Source organism: Vulpes vulpes, chromosome 8 (genome assembly GCF_048418805.1).
Source record: "Vulpes vulpes isolate BD-2025 chromosome 8, VulVul3, whole genome shotgun sequence".
Taxonomy (NCBI): domain Eukaryota; kingdom Metazoa; phylum Chordata; class Mammalia; order Carnivora; family Canidae; genus Vulpes; species Vulpes vulpes.
In genome coordinates, this window is record NC_132787.1 from 1,253,984 (window position 1) to 1,275,927 (window position 21,944).

General features: G+C 58.3%; 3 protein-coding genes and 1 long non-coding RNA gene across 5 annotated transcripts in view; 1 reads left to right on the forward strand and 3 right to left on the reverse strand.

Moving 5' to 3' along the window:
• Positions 1–13,167, reverse strand: part of HOXC4 (homeobox C4) — a 36,766-nt gene extending 23,599 nt beyond the window's left edge. Inside the window, exon 1 of the mRNA XM_072765153.1 lies at positions 13,084–13,167. The gene's annotated coding sequence lies outside the window, so the exon portion shown is untranslated. The remainder of the gene's footprint in view (positions 1–13,083) is intronic.
• On the reverse strand, positions 127–13,201 carry HOXC6 (homeobox C6). Of its 2 annotated transcripts, XM_072765155.1 has the most exons (3): positions 13,084–13,201; positions 2,221–2,566; positions 127–1,471 (listed from the first exon to the last, which is right to left on the reverse strand). In XM_072765155.1, the coding sequence occupies exons 2-3, from the start codon at positions 2,372–2,374 to the stop codon at positions 1,167–1,169; spliced, it is 459 nt and encodes a 152-aa protein (XP_072621256.1). In that variant the 5' UTR covers positions 2,375–2,566; positions 13,084–13,201; the 3' UTR covers positions 127–1,166. The 2 variants fall into 2 exon arrangements, with proteins under 2 accessions (XP_072621256.1, XP_025855844.1); XM_026000059.2 differs by lacking the exon at positions 13,084–13,201 and having other exon boundaries at positions 2,221–2,635.
• On the forward strand, positions 2,892–8,363 carry LOC140599861 (uncharacterized). Its single transcript, XR_012002844.1, has 2 exons — positions 2,892–3,015; positions 6,607–8,363. It is a non-coding gene; the product is annotated as an uncharacterized lncRNA (long non-coding RNA).
• Positions 13,202–17,820: 4,619 nt separating the features above from the next.
• Positions 17,821–21,251, reverse strand: HOXC8 (homeobox C8). Its single transcript, XM_026000511.2, has 2 exons — positions 20,816–21,251; positions 17,821–19,383 (listed from the first exon to the last, which is right to left on the reverse strand). Exons 1-2 carry the CDS (start codon positions 21,249–21,251, stop codon positions 19,091–19,093), a joined length of 729 nt encoding a protein of 242 aa, XP_025856296.2. The 3' UTR covers positions 17,821–19,090.
• Positions 21,252–21,944: the final 693 nt, after the last annotated feature.

Consider the following 21,944-nt stretch of genomic DNA (forward strand, 5'->3'; position numbering starts at 1 on the left):
GCTGCTCCGCCGGGAAGCCCCCCAGCGCGTCCCCGAGCCCGGGAGGCCCGGCCTGCGCCCCTGCGCCCCTGCGCCCCTGCGCCCCCGCCGCCTCCCGGGAGAGGCGAGCGCAGGGGGCTGGGGGCTTGCAGGCGGCGGCGGACGCGGAGCCTGCTCCAACTTTCGCCCCGGGCCGGCGCACGAGCGAATTAACAGAAATCCCCGATATCCACTTTTAAAAATAATATCAGTTTTATTAAATATTCGAGAACGGATCCAGAGGTCGGATTTATACAGGAGGGTAACACGAGGGGATTTTTTTTTTTTTGAATTTATTTCTTTTTTTCTCCTACCGGCTAAACAAACGTCATTCACTTTTTTTTTTTCCTCCCTTTTTGTGATTTTCCCTCTTTTTTTTTTTTGTTTTGTTTTGTTTTGTTTTTTTTTTTTTTTTTGTTTTGTTTTCCCCCTTTGAGGATGGGCTTGGAACACGGAACGGTGCTAAACATAAATATAAATACAGAGACCACAAATACAGCTAAAAATATTCACACAGAAACGGTCACAGTTTGTAATATGCCATAATGACCCCCCCAGGATTCCTTAAATACAATTTGCCTGGGCCGGGCACTTGCTGGGGCAGAGGGGCCGGGCAGGGGCTGCGGGGAGGCCCTGGGGGTTGCTGCGGGGCCACGACGCGCCCTCCTTGGGCCTCCCGGCCTTCGCGGCTGCCAGGCCGGGCCCTGAGGCCCGGGAGCGCGGAGGCCTTGGCCCGGGAGCTGCTCTCCGCGCAGGGGCGGGGGTGGGGGCGCCGAGGGGGTGGGGGGCCGAGTCCTCGTTTGGAGGGTCATCCGTGGAGTGTGAAGCGAGGTTCAGGGACGAGCCCCCAAGGCCTGGGCGGGGGGAAGGGGCCTGCAGACGAGCCGAGAACGAGCTAGCGAGGGAGCAAGGAGGAGGAGGAGGAGGAGGAGGAGGAGGAGGAGGAGGCGCGTGGTCACAGAGTTTGTGCGGTGAGGGAGGGGGTCCAGAGTTGACTTCCAGGTCCATATCTGAGTCCCTAATTTTGTTTTAGGGACCCCAAACACATCAATTGTGCCAGTGATAAATACAGAGTGTGTGATTAGCAGGGAGCTGGAGGGGGGTTGCAGGGGGGAAGGAGGGAGAGGGGGCGGCGGGGACAGTCCTGGTCACTCTTTCTGCTTCTCCTCTTCTGTCTCTTCCCGCTTCTCCTCTTTCCCGCCCAGGCTGTCGGCCGCGGCCCCTCCGCCCCCCGAGAGCGTGGACGTGAGGTTGGACTCCTTTTTCCACTTCATGCGGCGGTTCTGGAACCAGATCTTGATCTGGCGCTCGGTGAGGCAGAGCGCGTTGGCGATCTCGATGCGCCGGCGCCGCGTCAGGTAGCGGTTGAAGTGAAACTCCTTCTCCAGCTCCAGCGTCTGGTAGCGCGAGTAGATCTGGCGGCCGCGCCTCCGGTCCGCTCCGTAGCCGACCCCTAGAGACCCGGGCACAGAACACACTGAGAACCGTCAGCAAGGCGTGCTCCGTGGGCGGCCGAGCCTGGCGAGGTCCTGACCCGCCCGCGTGGCCAGCGCTGCCGGCCCGGGCTCCAGCCTTCGCCCTCTCGCCCTGCCCCACCCCCACTGGGGGCACAGCCGGGGCCCAACTCCATCCAGCCCCCCCTAGCTGGTGGGTGAGTGTCCCAAAGAAAGGGGAGGCGGGGAGGCGGGGAGGCAGGGAGGGAGGAGGGGGCGCAAGAACCAGGCAGAGAGCTGGAGGTCTGAAAACTGGGTTTGGGAAAACCCCCAACAGTGGGGAATGAGGGCCCCACTGCTCCACAGCTGGGCGCCCCCACCTCCCCAGCGCCCCAGCTCCCTGCAAACTTCTCCCCACTTCTCTGCCCCCTCCCTGCTCCTCAGCCTGACTTGGGGGGGCTCCCCCACCCCGCCCCGGCCCCCCTGCCCCCTGCCCCGTCCCTGCCCCCTCGGCCTGCCTGGGAGCCCTCCAATCCGCCAGGGCCCGAGGGGGCCAGGCCCCTGCGAGCGAGCCAGCGAGCCAGCGAGCCAGCGAGCAGGAGGCGAGCAGAGGGGCAGAAGAGGGGGCCCTGTCTCGGCGTCGGCGAGGAGACGAGCGTGATTGTTTTTATGGGGCCATAAAAAACTCTCTCCGCCCGTTCTTCTAGGGAAGCCGGTCATAAAGCCAGTTCAGTTTATTTAATTTATATCTCGGAGCTGTAAAACTCACCACTGTGCGAATTCATTCGCTGCATCCAGGGGTAAATCTGGATACTGGCTTTCTGGTCCTGGGGCGCAGTCCTGCCCTGCTCAGAACTAAAATCCTGAGCGATTGAGGTCTGTGTGTTATGTCCTAAGGTGTTTTGTCTGCAGTTTGAGAGCATGTCTTTCTCCTGGTAAAAGGAATTAGATCCATAGTCATACGGCCCCCGGCTGGAACTGAACACGACATTCTCCTGTGGCGAATAAAAGGGAGTCGAGTAGATCCGGTTCTGGGCAACGGCTGCTCCATAGGTCGAGAAATGCCTCACTGGATCATAGGCGGTGGAATTGAGGGCGACGTTGGGGAGGACGTCCTGGCCCCCGGCGAGGTGGCAGGATAAGGAAGGGTTAGTGAAGTAGGAATTCATCCCTTTGCCTTTACCTGGTCGGGCTATGATTTCTTTAATATTTATTTCTGTCTCCAGTTTGTACTCGGAACTAGATGGTTATAGGGACGGCTCCAATCCAGGACAGACAAAATGACAAAGTCAGCTGACCCCCTTCCAGCCAATCGCAAGCCAGATGTCAAGAAGGGGGAAAAAAATCGCTTCTGCTTCTGTTGATTCCCTAGTTGAGACTAAGTGTGTGCTTTGAAAGTAAGACTTGGATTTCTTTTTAAAAAACATATATGTGAGGGAACTGATCTGGAGGTGAAGGACGGTGAGCAGGCATCAGCAGGGCCTTGGGGCCCGAGGAAGAGGAGCTGCACTGCTGGGAAATCTCTCAGTCCCAGCTAACTTTGCTGTGCTGTGGCCAGAGCCAGGTCTGGAGAAATCCCTCTATTTCCAATCTGATTTCATCTTTTCTATCTCCCCCACCCCTTCAGAAATTATGTCCTGGTTTCTCCTTGGGAAGAGCCCCTTCCCAGCTCGGGGGAAATCCCCAGAAATCCTACAGGAAATCCTAGCTTGACCCTCCATGCAGTGAGTTCTCATCACTAGACCAGTATTTTCCCCCCCAATAATTTAAAAAAAAAATCAAAAGTACACAGAAACTGCACAAAACGTGGTGCTCAGAGGAAGGAGAGGGTGGCTGACAGTCTGAGGTGTCAGGGGGGATGTGGGGAGCAAGCAGGTCTGAAGGGGGAAGGATGAGACCTCAGGGTACAGTGGCAGAGCTGAAGGGGGCAGAGGGGCCATGTATTTGCTCCCTCTTCCTCTTAGCCCCCTTCTGCCCCTCAGAACACCCTTTTTGGGGGAAACCCTTGCAGCATTTCTGCCAAAAAGGGAACATGTATAAAAATACAATAGGAAAGAGAGAGAAAGGAGTAAAAGGTGGGAGAGAGAGAGAGAAAGGAAGAAAGGAAGGAAGAAGAAAGAACTCTGAGAGTCTTTCTAGACACATCAACTCCTGTTTATGTTGGTGAGAATTTATGATTTGGAGCCAGCGAGGGCTGGTGGGGTGATTCACACAGGATCCAGGCAGGGAGGGAAGCTGGTGGGGCTCTGAAGGGCAGTTGGCGTCCTGCAGGCTCAAGCCCCTGCCCGAGGCAGGAGCCCCCAGCCAAGGGAGGCACCCCTGGACCTGAGCCCTGGGGCTGGGGAGAGTCCAGCAAGGGGCTCCTGGGGAGCTCTGGTTCCAGGGCCAGCCTCACCTGGTGCAGCCGGGCCTCCCAGCAGCCCCTACCCCCCATTTTCTCTCCACCTTGGGGCTGAGAAAAAGGAAGAGAAGGGTAGGAAAAGGCAGCTGAGTTCGAGGCTCTGAGGGAGCCGCAGTGGGCGGACTGAAGCAGCGGAAGGTGTGCAGATGGGGTTTTTCTCCTGATTAACCCAAACTTAATTTGATATCGTGACATAGGCTGAGAATGCTCTGAGTTGACAAAGGGGGCGGTGGGGCTGGCGACGGGAGCAGGGCAAGCTCATATTTTCTCTTCACCATTTTGGGGGGGGGGTGGCTATAACAAGAACCCGGATGTCGCCGGATTTTATGATCTTTTCCTTCTGTGTAACAAAGCGGAGTAATCAATGGGTAGCAATAAAGCCATAAACGGGACTACGCTGGGAAAAAACTCGTTTATTCATCTTCTGTAACGTTAAGGTTTCCCTGGAGTGTCGCTAGGGGGGAAAAATAAAGTTTCGAACCCAAAAGCAGACAGTGTGTAGGAGCTGGTGGAGACAACATGTTAGCTAAGACATGAACCTCGTTAGGGGACTGAAGAGCCTTCCTGCCGGACAATTTGTGTTGGCTTTTAAAAGTGCAGCCCCAATCCTTCAGAAAGGAGGGGAAATTGTTGGTATTTAAGAGGGTGGGGGAAAGACCCCTGTACTTATCAAGGTTCCCCCTCCTTGGACCATACTTTCTTCTGCTCAAGGAGGTAAAAGTGAAAGGGTAGAGGAGGGTTCCAAGTTAAGAAAGAAATTTTGAGAGGAGTTGTCTCGTTTGGGGGTGACATGGCAGGTACATAAACACAGACACCAGCGTGACTTGCTTTTTGCTCTAGAATCCAGCTGTCTTCGAATTCATGGCATGCCTGGACAGAGGCTTTCAACAGCTGGCTGGGGCTCCAGGCCCCCTGGAGGGCAAGAGGTAGAGCGAGAAAGAACTAGGGGGGAGGGGGGCGAGACCCAGGGGGCTGAGCTGAGAAACAGGTCGGCGCACCCCTGGACCCTGGACACAAGTAGCCGCTCTGAGTCCCCAGCCTCTTCTCTGCCCTAAGGGTAGCAGAGTAACGTAGAGCAAGGCCGGAAGAGAGAGTAAATTCCCTCCACCCCCCCCCCCATTTCAGAGAGATTGCTAGAGGGATAAATCATGTCAGTGATATTTCCTTCAAGATATTAAATTGTTGCAATGTACAACAAATTGAATGATGGAAGATAGGATGTCTTAATGAGGTTTCACTTTCAGTGAGTGTTGATTTTCTATGTATTTTTAAAATCTCTTTCGTGGGGGGTGGGGGAAGGAAGGACCCTGGGAGAAAGAAGGGGCTTCTGGGGAAGCATGTGCTGCAGCTCCCCAGCAAGGATGCCTGGGTTTCCTTGAGCCCCTCCTAAACAAAGTCTGGAGGGGCAAGGGGCCCCCAAAGTTGGGGATAGTCTCCTTTGGGGCCTAAAAGTAGTGGGCGCGGGGGTGGGCGACCTGAGGAGCAGAATGTAAGTCTCAGCCCCGGAAAGTTAAGTGTTTTATTACGTCCCTAAACAGAGGGCAGAGACTGAAAGGTCTCGCGGATTTATAATGAACAGAAACCAGCTGCTGGGGGAAAGAGGCAGAAATGCTGGAAGGGGGAGAGAAGAGGAAGCAGAAATACAAATAAATTCCCCCACTGCTTAAAGATTTTCGGCAAAATTAATTCCCAACATACTCTTCCCCCATCACCTTCCATCCTGAGAAAAGGAGCCTCCTTCTTTCAGTCTGGTCTTTAATTATGCAGCTGAAATTTGCTGGAAGGATTCGCTCCAAGGGGGGAGAGCAGGTCAGATGAACCCGATCTTCCCTCCATTGGATTATATTTTCCTTTTCTCATTTTATGTTAATTTTATCTTTTTGGCGAAAGAACGGCTGTCTATGGGGGGATAGCTGGGACTTGGGTTTTTCTAAATATATTTATATTTTCCTGTTAAATTTGTCTGAAAACAATTATGGAAACTCATCAGCAGAAGCAAGAACAGATGTTTTATTAAAACTGCAGTTGAGCTCTGTAAATATGCACAAGTTCTGGGAAGGGGGGGGACTTGTTCTTTGTTTCTATAAAACAAGCCTAGAGCAATCAGAGAACACCCCCATCAGGCCCGCAGGTCTCCGAGTTGCTCTGCCCCTTGGGCCTCCGGAATCAGGCATTCCGAGGGGGTTTGGCGGCAGAGCAGATTTTCGCTTTCGGAGCTGTAATTAGTGGATTCGAAAACAGAATTCAAAAAACACAGAAGAGGAATAAAGGGGGAAAGTTGCCGCTCGCTGCTCCAGTCCCCCCATCTCCTCAGCCCCAAACACATGCTTCTCATGAGCGCTAATTACAGGAGTGGAACTTGCTGCAGGCGCCACGGGCCTGCTTGGGGGGCAGTCACTGGCCAGGAGTCCCCAAGGCTAAGGGGTGCTTTGGAGGCTGCGCACTCGAAGGTCTCGCTGAATGAGTCAAGCGCTCCTACCCCAGCCTTAACCTGCTCCAGGGCAGGGGCTGGGGGCCTGCGTAGCTCTGAACAGGGGAGCGGGTGGGTGTGCCTGGACTCTGGCTGGGAAGGGGTTCGTGGGCAGGCCTCACCTTGCCTGCCTTTCCTCTCCACCCTGCCCTGGCAAACATAGAACTTTCTTGAGGAAGGGGATCTGCAGCGAGGAGGAGGAGATCTGGAATTTTTGCTGGGGGACAGTCTTTGCCAGAGGTCCTGGCTAGTGGGTGTTTTGCTAGTCTTCTCTCTTTCCCTAGATCCCCCAACTCTGCGCAGATGTCTGTGACTCACCCAGCCTTGCACACAGATACACACACTACTCCTGCCTGCCGGCGCCACCAACCACAGCTCGGCGCCTCCGGAGGCTGCTCAAGGACCTGGACACCGGAGCCGGAGCCGCAGGACTCGGCGCTCTCGGCCTGGGCGCTTGGCTGCCTGGAAGCCACGGCAGCCGCCTGACTCACCCCTGCCAATTCTTGATTTTGAGAGCAGGGGAAGGGCGGTTGCCCGACCAGCACCCTTTGCGCCACTGGGCAGGGGCTGAAATCCCTCTTGCAGAGAAAGCCCAGTTTCAATAATTGTTCAGCTCACCTTACAGTCGCACTGTTTGGTTAAGGCTTTGCTGTTCTAGAGCTATTGCTGGGGTGGCCCGACTGGCTTATGAGTAGACACCTTTTTAACTTAAAAAATTAAAAAAATAAATCCTACTCCAAATGCCCAGTGATTTGTGTAGGAGTTCCTTTGATCTCCATAGAATCCGGAGTTAAAGGAGTGCAAGGAGAGTCTCCAAGTCCGCCAGAGAACCTGAATGCGGGGAACTGGGTGTGCTTGGGGACACCAAAGCATAGCTCACCTCCAGCTTCTCACGGGAAGGGTGGGGGACGCCTCCCCACACACACTGCATTCCAAAACAGAATGTTTCTCCTTGTCTCAAAGTTCAGGCTTGGAGGCGCTTGCAGAAAGGTGAAATCTGACACATCCAACCCGGAAATGCATCCCATTTGGGGGTGCTGATATTCCGGGGACAAGGCCCAGGCTGGCCAGCTGAAAGGAGTTGGGGGTCAGCAGGGAGGGGCGAAGGGGGATGAGGCCAGATGGGGCACATCAGGCGCCTGAGAACTAACTGCCCCAAACACCTCTGAGGCCTGGGCTGGCAAATTCTCTTTTGAGCTAAGGGGTTGCGAGGCTGCCCAAGCTGCTTCTGCTTTATGTGCAATTAAACAGAGAAGGAAGGTACGTGGAGAGGCTCTGCTAACTCACGTCATATTTTCTCTCCTCCTTCTCTCTCTTTCCAGACTTCCGCCTGACCTTTCTTTACCACCACTCCACTTGGGGCTGCTACCCTCAGCAGACACAGACTCCCACCATGGCAGTTGTTTAGCTTCTCAATTCACTTCACTAACCGGAGCTTGAAAAGTAAAGCAGACCCCAAGCGTCTCTGAACCATCCCACTCAGCCCTGAGTGCCTCTGGGCTCCCTTTGGAAGAAGTCTTTTCTGGCTTTGGGGGGCCTGGCCCCCACGCACCCCATCTCTGTCCCAAGGAAGAGAGGGCATGCCAGAGAGCCTTCGGACACGGGGTACCTCATCCCCACTGGGAATGGGGAGGGAACTCAGATGCTGAGTGACATTTCAGGGAGGAGAAGCAAGTGGCCCTGGTTGGCCGAGGAGGAAAAATGAAGAACGAGAATAATATTTAGAATATTTCTGGCCCCCAGAATGGGACCAAAGGACCCCCAACTTCCTGGCTTTTCTTACGGCCCTCCACATAAGCACTGCTTGGACCCACTTTGGAGGTTTATGAGAATTGTAAAATTCAGGAGCACAGCATTTATGACGTCACAGTGAGTTGTCATGAGGAAATTGTAAATGTCATAGAAGTTATATACAGGAGGAGTTCTGTGGGGGGGGGGGGTGCCCTGCCACTCCGGACTTCTTTTCCTTTCCCCCATTATCCCCCCCTGGCCTAAGTTCTCCCACTTGCAAATAAAATGTTATTATGCTCTGGAACAATAAGCCAACAGTGAAACATCGTCCTCATTTCCCTATAAATAATTTTATCCTTTATTGTTTGGGGATCTGAGAGAACCATTTAATCTGCGCCGGTGAAAAGAGAGAGAGAGAGATGGGGAGGGGGGAATTAATTTCAGAAACGAGAATATTACTTACTTCGATGATACTCTTTTAGATTTGATAGCCGGGAGCAAAATTAGAGGCGAACAGCGGCCTCTCCGACTCTACACCTGGCGGGCCTGGAGATTTATAGGATCTTTAGCGAAGGGGCAATTTAATTTTGTAGGATTTGCTTAAATTCACTGCTATTTTGGGGGGCCGAGGAGAAGGGAGGGTGCGGGGGGAACGACATGCTTTATCTAGTTTTATGAATCTGCCACCATTACCCTGATTTAAAACCCAACAACCTGTGTCTCAGAGAAAACTCCTGCAGAAAGGCGTGGAGGAGTTGGGGCGAGGGGGCCTCGGCTTCCACCGTGGCCCCCTCGGCCAGGCAGTTGCCAGGGGGAAGGAAGAAAAGCCCGGGCGAGGGGAAGGCGGCTCGGAGGCTCTCCAGCACCAGGACACCCGGAGGTTTATGGTGTCCCCATAATTCCCCACCCCTATAAACAGCTGCCCTGTTCCAGGAGCTGGCGCTTCCTCCCCGGGCAGGGAGAGCGAGGGCGGAGGCGCCGGCGGAGCAGGGTGCCGGGAAGGGGAGGGAGCCCGGGCAGCGCCGCACTTTGTTCTCCTGGGTGTTTGCTGGTTTGGCGGGTTTCCGACGCAGGGTGGCAGCAGACAAAACAAGTAAACAACCCACAGACACAATAAACAGGGGCGGCCGCCACCGAGCCCGAGGCCGCGGGCCGCCGAGGGCACCGCCCGGGGCGAGCTCACCCCAGCACCCCGCGAGGCCGCCCCCAGGCCCGGCCGGCCGAGGTGGAAGGGGCCTGGAGCGACCTGGCGGCCCGGCCCGCGTCCCCTCACCGCTCTGCTCCGACGGTACCGGGCCCTGCGCCCCACCGGCGGCGGGAGAGGCCCGGGGGGAGGCTGGAGCCCGGCCGCCCCGCCAGCCACCCGGCCGCAGCCTCCTCCCCGGCCGCTTGCGACGAGGGACAACTGAAACAGGCGCCTCCAGTCCCCAGATCCGGGGCTCTGGGGGCGCCTAGACGGCCCCTCAGCGGCCCCCACAGCCACGCAGGCGAACCTGGGGTGCCGAGCGGGAGCCAGACCTTCTCCGCACCCCTGCCCCTTCTGTCTCGCCTTCTGCACCGGCCTCTCCAAGTGGCTGCCTCGGCCTCGGCCCAGAGGCCACCTTCCTGACCCCTCAGATCCCCTTCACTGTCCCAGCCACGTTCGTTAGAGCGCCAGGGCCTAGCCAGCCGCCCAGAACTGCGCAGAGACCCACCTCACCCACAGAGTTCCCCACAAAACTCACTGGCAACACCACAGGGCTCCCTGGTAAACAGCCTCTGAGCTGGGGAAGTTTGGGGTTTGGGTTGTGGGGTGGGTGGAGAGAAAGCAGAAGGGATTCACTATTGCCCCAGCCCAGCTGCTTGGACAGTGAAGGCAAGAAGGTCCCAGAAAGCCTTCGTGGCATCCGCTGGTTCCTGCAACCCGCATACTCCGATTCCAGCACACACACGCGTGCACACACACGTTTCCAGAAGAGCGTGCCCAGAGAGGGTCTGCTGGGTGCACCCAGTGCCTCCCTGAGCCCAATCCCAACTAACAAAATTTTGCATGCACATAAAACGGTGTTTGAGCGAGGACAAGCATGGTGCTGTACAATTAACCACCGAGGAAATATGAGTCTGTATATATTCACGCACAAGTCGGAGTCTGTACATTTGAGCCCAGACGTAATAAGTGTATAAAGCTACGAAGCCTGGTTTTGGAACACAACAGCCAACCCAACCAGGCCGCCTTCTCCAAACAAGGGTGCATTCTTTGTAGGGATCACAACTGTCAGACCAGGAGAGAAAGGGTCTGCTCTGCCCGGTTTCCCTTCGCCTAGGAACTGGCGCGTGGACTGCAGCCCGTGGCAGGGCTGACAAAGCCTTCAAGGGACAGGCCTGAGGTGCCCAAAGAGTGGACTCCGAGGGGGAACGCCAGGGGCCCTGGGCTCCAGGGAGCGTCGCCAGAACGTGACCCACAGATTCAGTGCTTCTTGCCAGCGTTAGTCCTCGGCGTGCAGAGTCCCCCGGCCAGATTCTATTCTCAGCGGCCCTGGCTATTATTAGATACTCACGCCAGGGCTTTCCTGCACTAAGGACCACGTTTACAGGGAACCTGGCCTACGAGGAGGCTGGCCGGTGCCACTGGTGGCCTCTCTTGTGCTCCCGTGTGAGCACCAGAGTGGGGGAGAAGGAAGGAAAAGAAAATCGAAAGTAAGGAGGGAAGGAAGGGGCTGGCGTTCGGGGCTGGATTTCTCCCCTCGCCGGACTAGAAAACTGCTGCCAGGCTTTCTCTGCGTCCCTCTGCCTCGTGAGGAGGATCTGGAGGGTGAAGGACATGGGGGACCGCGGGACCCTAGCCAGGAAGGGACAGAAAATCAATTGAGAAAAATATTATGCAAGGACACCTCAGGATGATGCCGTTAACCCGTCACCCATGAACCCTAGCACCCTGAAATCTGGCAGCGGGTCTCTTTAGCTGCCTGTGGGCCCAGATCAATACCCCAGCCCTAGCCAGGCCCACCCCTCCAAAGGGAGGGGGCCCCTCTACTATCCCAGGTGAATCCCCACTGTCCTGAGTGGCCTTCCCAACTGTTTTCCCGAGAGGGGGGGGTGTGAACAAAGGAGGCTCGTGGCCCCCCCACCCAGTCGGGCCGGCCATCTGCAGGGGTGGGGGGTGGGGGGCAGACAAAATACAGGCGAAAGAGAGAAATAGAGGCCTCACCGGTCGGCGGTTCCCACACTACGCCAGGAGAGGGGCTCCCACGTCCAGGCCTCCGCGTGGGGTGGGGGCCTCCTCGGGCCCCCGCCCGCCCCCTGCCCTGCGCGGGGCCCGGGGCCGCGTGGCTGCCGGCCTGGGCGCGGAGCGGCGGAGCGCGCGGCAGCCGAGCAGGCGGCTGGGCCCATTTGGGGAAAGCCAAGCGCTTTTCTCGATCGTAAACAAGGAACGAAATTAGCCCCTCGGCAGACGCCTCTGCCGACACACAAGTCCTCGTGGGGGGGGGAGTGGAAGGGGGAGAGAAAATGCCATTTCTTCCCCCGAGAGAATACCTCGGAGGCCTTTATGTCGGATGCGAGACGGGACTTTTGGGGGGGCAGGGGAGGAGGGAAGGGGCTGCGGGGAGGGGAGGGGAGAGTCCCCGTCCCCCGGACCCGAGGGCTTTGATTCGAATGCAGTCGGATCGCGTTTTTCGAGAATTTGATAAAAACAGGTTCCCTCTCCCAGCGCCGACCCCCGGGGCGACGGGTCAGGGTTGAAACAGGAAATCGAGGAGCGCTCCCCTCCCCCACGCCGCTCGGCGGAGGAGCGCGGCCGCCCGGGGGGACCGCGGCGGGGGCAGCGCCCGGCCCGCGCCCCTGCGCGCCCCCCCGCCCCCGGCTCGGGGCGTGTCCGCCCGGGCGTGGAAGCGGTCGCGCGTGCGGCGCCCTTTGCGAGCGGAAGCTCACCCGCGCGGGGGGCGGCCTCGGACCCAGGCCGGGAGCAGGGCGGGGTCATGTCACGCGGCTACACATCCAGGGCCACGTACATTTGGAAGAAATTAAGCCACTGTGTTATGAAACCATGTGTGTCGGGTTAAGACCGTGCAGCTCGCCATTAGCACCAATTATCAGGGGGATCCCGAGCGCCCGGGACCCTCCGGGCCGCCCCGTTCTGACGTCCCCGCCCCACGGGCCAGGCGCGCCTGGGTGCTCCCTGCCCCGGCTCACCGGCGAGGCCCGGGCCTGCCCGCAGCCAGCGGGGCCTGCCCAGGCCCGTCCCCGTCCCCGTCCCCGTCCCCGCCCGGTGCCCCGGCTGGGTGGGGGGCGCTGCGCGGGCGGAGAAGGCGCGTCGGCCCCGGCTCGCAGCACAAGAAGGCTTTGGAGCCCCGCGGCCCCCGCCCCGCCCGGTGCAGGCCGCCTCCCAGCTTTCCGCCCGCTCCGGGGGGGCGGGGGCGGGGGCGGGGGCGGGCGGGCGCACCCTCCTCCGCTGACGCGCACCAGCCAACGGCCTCCCCCCTAATTGCCAATTAACAGGCCCCGCCGCCCGCCGAGCCGCGCGCTCTTCCTGCTCCGCCGCCCGCTCCGGGCCCGCACTGCGCATGTGTGAGCTCGGCCGCCGCGCTCTCCGCGAGGGCGGGGGCCGCGGGCCCGGCGGGGGCCGAGCGAAGTTTGTTTGGGGCTGGGGGGGCCGGCTCTGCTGGGGGGCATGGTTGCGGCCTACAGTGCTCGCTCCGGCCCTGCAGCCTGAGCTTCCGGGCCCCTCCGTCCCGGTCCCATTAGCTCCCGTAGCCGGGAGGCCGCGGATCCCTCCTAGGTAAGGACGGGGTGGGCACCACGCAGCGGGTCGGCGCCCTAGACCCCGGCCTGGAGCCCCGACCCCAGCCAGGGCGCGCGGTGACACCAGGACACCGCTGGCAGCCCGGCCCCCACCCACCCCACCCCCACTTCCCCCCTCGCTGGCCCGCACGCCCCCTCCCGCCAGCCCCCCTCTCCTCTAACCGAGACGAGCCGCTGCTGTCCTTATCTCGAAACCGCCACCCAGCTACGGACCATTAGTTACATATTTGAACCAATAAGGAAACACTTACCGGGCGCCGCTGTCACTCTCCCTCTCCCTCTCTCTCTGCCTCTCTCTCTCTCTCCCACTCTCTGTCTCGTCTTCCCTCATTCTGTGCCGCTGCCGAGCCAGTCTCAGCTCCACACATACATAGGCACTTTATATAAATTTAAAAATTAAAAAAAAAAAAAGGAGAGAGAATAGTCCCAATGATGGAAAAGCCAAATAAAATTAAGGGGAGTTGCAAGAAGGGGGCAGGAGGGAGAGGCCGGGAGAGGGGAGGGGCGGAGGCTCTGCAGCTCGCGGCTCCGCTCCTGCTCCCGCAGCCTCCTGCCCCCGGGGGGCCGGGGCGTGGGGAGGGAGAGAGGCCCCCCGGCCCCTGCCCTGCCCCTGCCCCCAGCCCCCTCCCCAGGTGCCCCCAGCTTCCGGCAACTCCACCTGGGAGGGGAAAAAAATTAAATGCGGGGAGAAAATAATTATTAATCAGATTAATAAAAAATAAAATAATACGGTGATGGAGGGAGCGGCCGCGCAGGTTTCCCTGGCAATGGTTAGGCTCTTACGGGGAGGACCGCTCTGCGGAGCGCTCGGAACGGACAAACCACAATAAAAAGTTCACGTTCATGGATGGAATCCACATGACTTCTTGTGGCCAATCCAACTTGTGAGTCGATCGTAAACTTTTATTACTCAGCTGTAAATTTTCTGCAAACAACCGGGAATGCGATGCATTTGTGTAGCGTGTGCAAATGGGCGCCGGTCGCCATGTTTACCCAATTCTCCGGGAGAGGGAGCCCCCGCCCCGCCCGCGCCCCCCGCGCCCCGCGCCCCGCGCCCCGCGCCCCGCGCCCGCCGCCGCCGCCACCGCCCGGCCGCCGGCTCGCGCGGGAAGGGCGCGGGGGCCCGGGGACGCGGGCGGGCTCTGGCCTCCCGCGCGGCCGCCCGCCTCCCTCCGCCGCGCCGAATCCCAAATATTTCCCCTAATAAGTGGGGTATCAGGGTGGGATGCGGGGAGCCCGGGCTCTGCGCCGGGCGCAGGGGCGCAGGACGGGCGCGCTCCCTCCTCCCGCCTGCTTCCTTGCAGGGGAGCCACGTCCGCCCCCGCGGGGAGCCCCGGCGGCCCCCACTCTGCCCCCCACTCCGCCCCGCGGGATCCGGAGGGCCGCGCCGCTGGAGGCCCCGTAGCCCGGCCGCGGGCCGAGGTCTGCAGCCGCGGGGCTGGGACGCGCCCTGGGCAGCCGCGCAGGCCGGCAGGGGTGAGGGCAGCGGGCAGCCTCCACCCCCCAAAGTGCCCATCACCCCCACGCCCCCTTCTCGGAGAAAAGGACCATTGCCCCCTCCGCAGGACCATCCCCAGCGTCAGGTCTCCTCGCCCCTCGCTTCAGAGGGCAGTTACTCCCAATCTGTCTAGAATCACAAATAAAACCAAGGCCCAGGATCCTGGTTCCTACTTTGGGTGCAAGGTGCTTTGAAGCCTTTTCTGTCTTGGCAGGTGACCCGCACCCGCCTGCCGTTTTCAGGAAAATTCTGCTGCCTGGCTAACCGGGACGCACCTTGGAGAGCCCCCCCCTCACAAAGAAACTTATCCTTCCCCTAATTCCGCCTTCTGTGCTAAATTCCCAGCACCAGAGATATCCCCCACCTTTCTCCAGACCCCTGATTTTGGCGATGAGTTCAATGTGGGGAAACCCAGAATAAATCCCCCCCCCCCATAGAGACTATTTGCCAACAACGAGTCGCAGCCCAGCCGAGTCGCAGCCAACACTCCCCACCAGCCCGAGGTCTGAAGGCCCAAAGCTCTCCCCTGAATCCCGCACGGAGCTGGCAAGGGGACTTCCAGGGCTGGGTGCCCCACCCCAACCAATAGGGGGTCCCTCATCCCCTCCCCAAACTTCCTCCCTCAGTAAGGGAAGCAGTTCCCTCAGCCGGATGCAGAGACCTAGTTTCTTTTACAAACCCACCCATAAATTTTATAACAGGTAGTTAAAAATTACGACAAGGGAGCTCTGGCCCAGCTTCTCACAATGGGCCGCTGGGAGAATGGGACAGCGCTGCGGGCTGCTCACCGGAAATTTTACTGATCGTCTGTGGCACAACCTGTCCCGAGTTCGGTCTAATTGGGGCGAGGTAACTTTCTGGGCCGGCAGGCAGCCTGTGGGGCATCCCATCTGGGGAAGATGAGGCTGGGGGAGGCCAGTCCGCTCTCCCATCCTAGGGTCCCCCACAAAGCCCTTCAGAGCACTCACTACCTCCCCCATCCCCAGGTCCCCTGCAGGCCCGCACCTCCCTTGGCCTCTGCAATGAAGTGGGGAGGGAGATAAAATGCCGAGAATTAGAAAAAAATAATCCAGAGAAACGAATTTGCCCCCCAACTTAATAGCTGCATTATCCCGTCTCTACGGTTGAGATTAGAATAATAAATTCAAGGCGAAATGAGCGAGATGCTTCAACTCAGCATTTTGAAAGATACTATTTTTCACAAATCACAAATAGCTTTCGGAAGCCACTTTGATTGGCTAATAAAAAAGTAAAGAATGGGAGAAAGTCCTATCTGCTGCAGCCGAATGGTCCCCATTCCGGTAATGGGACGGCGGGAGCATTTGGGAGGACGCGTTTCTAAAGAGAGCGCATCCCGCTCGCAATTAAGTTCCCCCATAAAACGGGTTTTACCTCCTTTTCTCTCCAAACGAGAAAAAAGAGGCGGTGGGCAGAAGGGGTGGGGGAGCGGGTGCCGCTGGAAGGGGCGGCGGGAGCTCTCCGGGTCTGGCCCACCCGAGGCTTCGCATCTCTAGCGATGCCGGGCGCCAGACGCACCCCGCCCTCCGACGCCGGGCTCGGGGCCACGGGCATTGCTGAGCAGGGCCAGGGATGAATGGGGCGCTGGCTGTGGGGGAAATTCGGCGAGATCCTGCGGAGCCACTTAGCATAGGGTTCAAGCAACTTGGCTACGGCGGGGCCAGCGATGTTTATTAATAGCAATCATAATTCCACAATAAAAAATGAAACGGCCCGCGGCCGACCCTCGGAGTCTGGCAGGGATGCCCGTGGGAAGGCCTGAGGTCGGAGCCAAATGCTCTCTTCGGGCCTCCCCGGCGGGTAGCCCGTGCCTCCTGCAGCAAACGGGGTCACCTGGCTGGCGCAAAGGCTGGCAGCAGGGACCCCAGGTTTCCAAAGATTCCCCCACCCCACCCCCAGAGCTGTTCAAAGCTGTTCCCGGCTGCCTGCAGCCTAAGCTCGGAAATCGGCAGCCTCTCTCCAGCCGGCCGCAGGAGTCCCCCATCAAGGATGCCTGACCCAACCCTGTATTCATGACCACTTTTTGAGGGAGCCAGGGACCCAGATGCAGGTGAAATTACACAAAATAAAGAGTCAGCCTGGGTCTAAGTCTGGGAAAATCACTGATCAGAGGGAGAGGGAGAGATAGAGAGAGAGAAAAAGAGATCTGGCCTCAAAAATATTTCAGTCTTTGGGGAATCTGGTTTTATGGACCAGAAGATCCCATCTCCTTCCCTTTCCCCCTTCTCCTGACTGAGTCAGATGACTTGTATCTCTGGAATTTGGGATTATTTGACCAGAATCTCACTGACATAAACAGATTTCTCTGGCTAGGACCCTCCAGGGAGGAGTGAGAGACCCCTTTGCCCCCTGAGTCCCTGAGGCTTCAACCCCTTATTTGAGGAGTCCAATGAAGACTCTCTTCACCCTGCTGTGGCTGGGATGGAGGGCCCGCCACTGAGCAGGCCCATCCTCCTCGCCCCCAGGCCAATGGCCCACACTACCAGGGCAGGGCAGACTGCCCAATTGCCAAGGTGAAGCCGGGAGCCGGCTTGAAACAGCCAGAACAGAGGCTGGAGTAGATGCTGGCGGCCTGGGTGACAGTGATGGCTCTGTGCTGACGGAATCTGAATTTCAGAACATGGACCCAGGCTGCTTGGTGTACCAACTCACTCACCTTCCCCTTTCCTTTCCCCCAGGCTCCAGCTCCCTCGCCCCCCACCCTTGGCCGTCTTCCCCAGCCAAGTCCTCCAGGCTGCCTTGAGCCTCACCTTCCTCCCACCCTGGTCACTGTCCTAGTGCTGGGTGCTGCATGCTGGGTGCTGGGTGCTGGGTGCCCAGGGTTGACCGTGAGGGACTGTGGAGCTCAGAAAGAACCCCACTGCCTCATCCTCAGCCCCTGGAAGAAAGAGGCCTGACTGTGGGAGGGACGTGGGGGCAGATTCTTTGTCTGGGCCCAGCCCAAGGCCAAGGAAGAGGAAGGTGAGCAAGTGGGGAGACGCTTTCTTCCCACTGGGATCCTGGCATCTAGACACTCCTTTTGCCCATTTTGTTTGGAGCCAAGGTTCTCCCAAGAGCACACGGGAGCCTGCTGCCCTTCCTCCTCCCCCTCTACACCTCCCCCACCTTTCACCTGCCCTCCCTCCCTCCCTTCCTCCCCAGGCCTGCCCTCTCAACTCCTAGGCGCCTCTCCACGTGAGTTCCCCACCTCAAAGTCAGATCAGTGGTGGAGACCTTCTCCACAGTGCTGGGGAAAGGGGATAAGGAGGGAAGGAGGGGTAGAGGCTTGGGGGTGGGAGGGGGGCTTTGGAGAAAAAGCAAGTCATTCCAGCCTCAAATATTTTTTTCTCCTTTTTTTTTTTTTTATTATGACTCACGTATACAATACAAAGTACTTGGACCAGGAACAGGGCTGCCGGGACACAAAATCTACATTCATAGCTGGACATAAAGACGAATGACCAAAAATTATTATTATAGATATATTTTAACGTTTTTTTTTTCTTTCGAGCACATTGCATAAACAGAGAATTCAAGACAGAGTTAACTATACATTCAGTGCAATTTAGTTCTACTCTACTGGGGTTAGAAGCACAATAAAAGCGCACAGGACCGGCGGGCTAGGCAGTCTCAGTTGTTGGGTTTTTCTTAGTGAAATAAGCAGCAACAAACAACAACAAAACCGCATTACGAATACTCTCAAAGCAGGATTTCTTCCTATAGGTAGTGATAAAATACGTTGGAGGTTTCTCTCTCTTTTTTTTTTTTGAATTTTAATTTTTTCTCTTTTTTTTCTTGCATATTAGGATTTTTTTAAATTTCTTTTTTATTTTTTCAAGATTATTGCAGGTTCCCTTTAGGTAGTATGTTAAAGATTTATTATCAGTATTATTATTATTATTATTATCATTCGTATTCATGATTATGGTGATTTCTGAGCGCTAATACTAGTACAGCTCAGAGGAAGCTGGGCCCAACAACAGAAATCAGACAGCGAAAGGGAGGAAGGCATGGGCCCGAGTGACCATGGGATGTCTAGGTAGGATTTCAGCGGCGACTGCAGGCTCCTATCTACCCTGTGGGGAGAGGGGGAGGGGAGAGACCTGCATCTCCTTCAGGTTTCCATCAGGTTTCTAGAGAAAGTCAAGGGGGGGGGGAGTCTTTCTAAGTGGGGGAGCCCCAGAGAGGGAGAAGGGATATTCCTTGCTATCATTTTGAAAAAATTTCTTTCAACATCTCCCTTTCCTCGCCTGCCTTCCCTCACTTTTCTTTCTTTTGCAAAGAAGGAAATCTAATACACTAATCCTAGCATAAAAACAAAGCCACAAGTCTTCTTCCGCATTTTGAGAGGGCTCCCCTCTAAAATAAATACCAGAGAAGCAGGGAGGTGGGAGTGTGGCAAGAAAGGGGTGAGAGAGGGGCGAAGAGGCCAGGTCTCAGACCTTAAAATCCAGGCAGGACTCCGAAGGGTGGGGGTAGGGACAAGTGTGTGTGTTGGGGCAAGGACTGAGACAGAGTCCGAACTTTTCGCTGTGTCTCGGTCTCCCCCCCTCCAGCCCCCAAACAAATAAAGATCGAGGTAAGTCCAAAGGTAATAAAACCAGAGCTGCAAGTATCTGACAGGTAGTTAGAGTTGTGAGTGTCATTCTATTCTCTATAAAAGCAAATGACAGTCGTAAACTTCTCAATTTATCCGCTACCATAAAACGAAACTTCAAGGGAGTTGCTAAGGGAGGGGGGGGGGGGCATCTCTCTTTTTTTGCTTAGTCCTTGTTTTCTTCCTTTTCCTCCTCTTCTTTCTCCTCTTCCTCGTTTCCTTCTTCCTCCACCTTCTCTTCATCTCGGGCTCCGGGCAGTTTATCCTTGTTGTTCTCCTTTTTCCACTTCATCCTTCGGTTCTGGAACCAGATCTTCACTTGTCTCTCAGTCAGTCCCAGGGCATGAGAGACTTCAATCCGGCGCTTTCGTGTCAAATAAGGATTAAAGAGAAACTCCTTTTCTAGTTCCAAGGTCTGATACCGGCTGTAAGTTTGCCTTCCGCTGCGCCGCCCCGGAGCTGGACAGAATAGAACCCCAATCTGGTTATGTCTGGGAGGGGGCTTGGCTTTCCCCTGACACTCTTTCTCCCCTAAAGTTTTCCTCCCCTCCATGGTCTCCCCAGTTCCCCCTCCCTCCCTCCTGAAGACAGGGCAGGAGCAGGGAAGCAGGCAAGGGCAGGAAAGTTTGGGGGCTTGTTTTGGTTTAGCTTCACCTTGGGAGGTGGGGTGGGGGTGGGGGCAGGGACTGGGGTCTATCAGGAAACCGGGGGGTGGCAGGGGCCCGGGGGAGCACTGCAGAGTCTCCCACCCACCCCAGGCCTGCAGTCTCAGGAAACTGGCCCTTGCAGCTTTGTTTACAAGTGCAGAGTGGCATTTGGTGAGCAGGGCTGGGGACAGAGTCTGTTTCCAAAAGAAAGGAAAAAGGTCTGGGGGTGAAGAAGAGGGGCTCTGCTCACTGCCCCCTCCTCGATCTGCCTGCCTAGTGCCTTGCCAGGAAGAAAAATAATTGATCTCCTGGAATGTATCACTGCTTGGCCTGATTGCTAACTGGAGACCAGCAAATAAATCACGGGCCATCCCCGCTGGAACTTGTCGCTTTCTCGCTTCCCCTTTTACTTCGAAATTGGGCCAGGAGGGGCCACCCCCGGAGGGGCTCATGGCCTGAGCCACTCCGAAGGTGTCAGGCAAAGCCCACAAACCTTTGACTGGGGACAGCTCGGCTTGGGTCCTCTGGACCCCTGAGCCCTCTAATCTGCATGGCCCCTGTCCCCCCCTGCCCTCTCTTCTCTCCTCCCTGGCTCCCTGTCTTCTCTCCAACTGCGGGAAGTAAAGCAAAGTTGGGGTGGTGGCCTTGAGGCTAGCTGTCTGCGAGGGGGCGGTGGGTACCCCCAGAGAGCCGGGGCACCTGTCCTTGGGGGTCCTGTCACCCTGTGGTCCAGGTAGGGGAGGGAAACAGAGGTGCCCCTTGTCCCCAAGACAGCCTGGCCACTGTTGTGGGGACTGAGGCTTTCTGCCTTGTGGAGAGGCTGCTTTGCTCCAGAGGCTGATAGCCTCAGGGTGCTGGGGCCCCTGGCCAGCCGCCTCCCCAACTGCGACCTCAGAGGTGGCCAGAGGCGGGACGGAGAGGCAGACAGGCAGACAGACAGCCGGCCAGAGGTGGGAGGTGGGAGGTGGGAGGTGGGAGGTGGAGGGCAGGATCAGGACGGGAAAGCCTTTGCACCCGGCCACCACCTTCACCCCGGCGCCCGCCCGCGGACCCCAGGCGAGCCCCGAGCCCCACCCCCGGCTGACCCTCCCCACCTCCAGAAACCCACTCGGGCCGGGGGTGGGGCCGGAGAGACCCCAAAGCCAGGAGGGGAGAGGACGAGGGCAGACAAGAAAGGAGGCGAGGGAGGGGGGGAAGACCCCGGAGCGCGGGCGACCGAGGGGGAAAGAGAAAAGGCTTCTCACCGTGGGGTCTCATCCATGGAAACATGAGGCTGGGAGACGAGTTTTGATTTAAGTGGCCTTGTCCTTCGCTACTGTTAGTGTTGGCGGAGGATTTACAGTCGGGATATTGCACCACGCTCGCCTCTTGCTGGGCCCCATAAAGGGACTGTCTGGGGAGCGCCTCGTAGCCATAGAATTTGGAGGCGTCTCCGTGGCAGCTCAGCGAGCACGGGTTCTGCTGGTAGCCCGGGCTGGAGATGCCCGAGGCGCCGTGGTGGAAGAAGTCCTGGACGTGGTGCGACGCGTGCTGGAAGCCGGGCGCCGAGCCGCCGGGCCCGTACACGAGCGCGGGGCTGCGGCCCACGCCCTGCGGGAAGCGGCAGTCGTAGTAGGCCGGCTCCAGGGACTCGCCGCCTTTGTACTTGGAGAACAGGGGGTTGACGAAGTAGGAGCTCATGCTGGGCACATGAACCCGCCGCCCCTCCCCTGCGGCCCGCGCCCGCCCCGCGCCCCGGCCCCGGCCCCGGCCCCGCGCCCCGCGCCCCCGCGCCCTCCGCGCCCCGCACCGGGCTGGGCTCCGCGGGCCGCGCTGCGCTCCGGGCTCGGGCTCGGCGTGCAGCTCGCGCTCCCGCACTGGGCGCCTCGCTCTAGCAGCCCGGGCGAGTCCCTCCGGCTCCGGCGGCGGCGGCGCTTACACGCGATTCGCGTTCATCAATCCACGACATGAAGACAGGCGAGAGGGAGAGAGAGGGAGAGGGAGAGGGAGAGGAGGGAGAGCGAGCGCGAGAGCGAGGGCGAGAGGGAGAGGGAGAGGGAGAGGGAGAGGCAGAGCCGGCGGGGCTTGAGGGGTTCAGGGCTGGGGGACCGCGAGGAAGGGGAGGGGAGGGCGGAGGGCGGGGGTGTGGTGTGGGGGGAGCCAGCCCCGGCTCGGGCGGGGGCGGCCTCTCCAAGGTGCGCGCTCACAGCCCAAGGTGCCTCTCCCCAGCCCCCTCCCGCCTCTCCTTCCCTCGGACCCAGACACCTGAGCCCGCGGGTCAACTCAGGTTACCTCAACAGGTACGAGACCCTCCCCCGCCGCCGGGTGTGCCCGAGATGGGCTCCCCAGGGGGTCCTCAAGTCTGGGACTCCCAAGGGGCGAGCGCAGCAGCAC